Source organism: Limulus polyphemus, unplaced genomic scaffold, assembly GCF_000517525.1.
Source record: "Limulus polyphemus unplaced genomic scaffold, Limulus_polyphemus-2.1.2 Scaffold1482, whole genome shotgun sequence".
Classification (NCBI taxonomy): Eukaryota; Metazoa; Arthropoda; class Merostomata; order Xiphosura; family Limulidae; genus Limulus; species Limulus polyphemus.
Genome location: NW_013667092.1, coordinates 81838 through 84576, shown reverse-complemented (window position 1 = coordinate 84576; position 2739 = coordinate 81838). Strand labels below are relative to the sequence as shown.

Sequence of the window (2739 nt, the reverse complement as noted above, 5' to 3'; positions counted from 1 at the left end):
AAATTATAAATATATCAATTCATGTGAATATGACTGAAATTTCCATTTTTTCTGAAAAGGCGGTGTCTATTTACTTGTGACCACTCAGTGTACACCCTGATCCAAGGGATTGGGGTGACTGTACATTTTATGTATATTCATCATTATTTTTAGGAAAAAGTACTGTTTTATTGTTTCAATAAGCTTTGCTAGTATGTACATATATCACAAACAATGATTTACCTGTTTGTTATGTTTCCATGTGTTATGCTTTATTGAGTGTGTGTGTGTGTGTGTGTGTGTGTGTGTTCCTGCATACTCTCAGACCCACATATACTTAACATCTCTACTGTTCAAATATTTTTTTTATTTTGCTCATCTAGAGGGAATGGACATTTTGTAAACTCACTACAAAACTAGAAATTAAACTAATTAAAAAGCATTGGTGTTTGTTAAAGCTTACCTCATTTCAGAATACTTAATGGTTATGATGTCAGAAATGTAAAATGACTTTTTATCAATTTCCTGTTTTATTTAATTTTTTCTTTTTGCATTTCAATCATTACTCTATGCTTAAAGTAATTAGAAGTAGTAAGACAATTCATTTGAATGAAAAACTCTAACTCTTATGAATGTTTGAAACAACTGGAATAAGTTGTGAAAAACAAATTGCTAGTTTTTGCCAAATTTCAATTTACTCTTTCACAATAATCAAAGACAAGTTGTATAGATCCTAAATATGTGATATACTGGTAATCAAGTGCAGTACATGAAAATATGACATACATGTTAATACTGCCAGTGTTTTCACAGATAATGCTGTAACTCAGTGATAACATAGTGCATTAATGGACAACAAAGGACATTTGGGTCCATCTTTTCCACTAAATTAATCACTAAAAAACCCAAAGCCAGCCCTTATCATTCAAATATTTATCAAGCTTTCCCTTAAACTCCCTTATATTAACCACATCTGAAGTCAACATGTTCCAAAACCCAACCACCCTGTTAGGTAAATAATGCTTTCTTAGCTAAAGATGACTCCTACACTGCCAGAATTTATATTTGTGTTCCCTATTCTCAACATGAGACAACTGTGATTACCCTAAACAAACAATTAATCAACTGCCTTTATTACTGTGTCAAATAACTAAATGGATCTTGAAGTATAAAAGATTGAGAAACACTTTGCTAGTTAATACCTTCATCCTCATCCTTGTTAAGATTTCTATAGTTCACTGATGTAGTTGTCTTTATCGTTTTTCTTGTGACTTTTTTCAATAGTTGTGCTTCTATACTAGTATTCTGTTAGATAGTAACTTGTGTTTCACAAATTATGCTTATTGAAGTTGTAAATGTTTCTAGAGATGGTTCTTTTTTTTTTTAGGTCGTTGGGTTTTCCTGCATATACTAGATGCATTTCTCTAAGGTTCCCAAGCATGTTCTGTTTCAAGAGTGAATAAAACCAAAATTAAGAGTAACAAATTTTTATTTTTTGCTTTTCAAGTTCATATGTCATGCTGTCTTGTAGCCTACAGAGTGTATAATTCTTTTCATGATTCATGGTATGCACACAGTTTATGAATGTCATGACAGTACAAATTGCAACGTTAAGCATCCCTTATGTGATGTCACTTTAGTGTCTACTGACTGACTGACAGACAGCACATTACTGTATAGTGGTGCAATTGGTTAAAACACCCTCTGGGTGGTCTTTGACCTACTTTCGGGAAAATTAGATCATTAAGGTTATCACTATTTTCTTAGATGCAGGTGCTGTTTTACATAGTTTTCAATTTAGATGGTCCTTTATGTAGGTATCCTTTATTTTTGCAGATGATGCTTTAGCTAGACCTTCCACCCTGGTGAAAACAGGAAACACAAAAGGAACTCGCAGACCATGGGTCCAACCTGGATATATCCAAAGAACCCGAGGGAAACAACGAGAGGGTCTGGGTAAAACCAGCCAAAGGGCTGGGATGAGCAGTCAGAGTATTGGTTGTAGCTGTTTGTCAAGACAGGACCTCAGCAGTCATAACCAGGTTGGTTGATGGAGGCTGCTGTTTAAACATTACGTTAAAAATCTTTTGGAAAAAAATATGGCAAACATTGAAATACATTATGCTTTTATTAACACAAAAATATAATATGATTATGTTAAAACTGAACAGATACATTATGAAAAATGGGTCATTGGAAAGTTGATTGTAGAGTGTAACAGAATTGATATAGTACATAGAATGGTGTTTTTGGAATAGCAATATTTTAATATTTATCAAAATTGATGGTAAAGTTAAAAGATGACAATCAGTTCTGAGTTTAAAAAAAAAAGTAATAGCATGTTTTAAGTGACAGAGGAATTGAAAAGTACTTAGAAGATGGCTATGTTTTAAATTATCTTAAACTGAAAAAGTAACATGTTGGATTAAGATCAATTTATAAACACTTAGAAGATGAAGACATTGTCCATAATTTGAATATATTGAATATGATGTCTTTGTTGTAAAGTTAAAATATTTTTAGTTATACCTAATTTCAAAATATGAAGTGATCCTTAAATTATTTAAAATTCTTTCAAGATGCTAATGGTTTGCAGCATTAAAATGAGAATAAAAGGTGTGATGGTAATGAGCTTTCTATTAAGCCCTTGAAATGGAAAATAATTAAAAAAATGTGTATAACATTTTATTTTATCATAAACTAGCTGAGTTACCCGGCATTGCACGGTGAAATTTAGATTTGAAATGTATAGATCAGTAT

General features: G+C 31.7%; 1 protein-coding gene across 1 annotated transcript in view; it reads left to right on the top strand.

Annotated features, from left to right (window-relative positions):
• Positions 1–2739, top strand: part of LOC106463786 — a 56508-nt gene that overhangs the window by 19364 nt on the left and 34405 nt on the right. The window contains exon 3 of the mRNA XM_022391381.1: positions 1816–2021. Within this exon, the coding sequence (XP_022247089.1) occupies positions 1816–2021 (206 nt within the window). The remainder of the gene's footprint in view (positions 1–1815; positions 2022–2739) is intronic.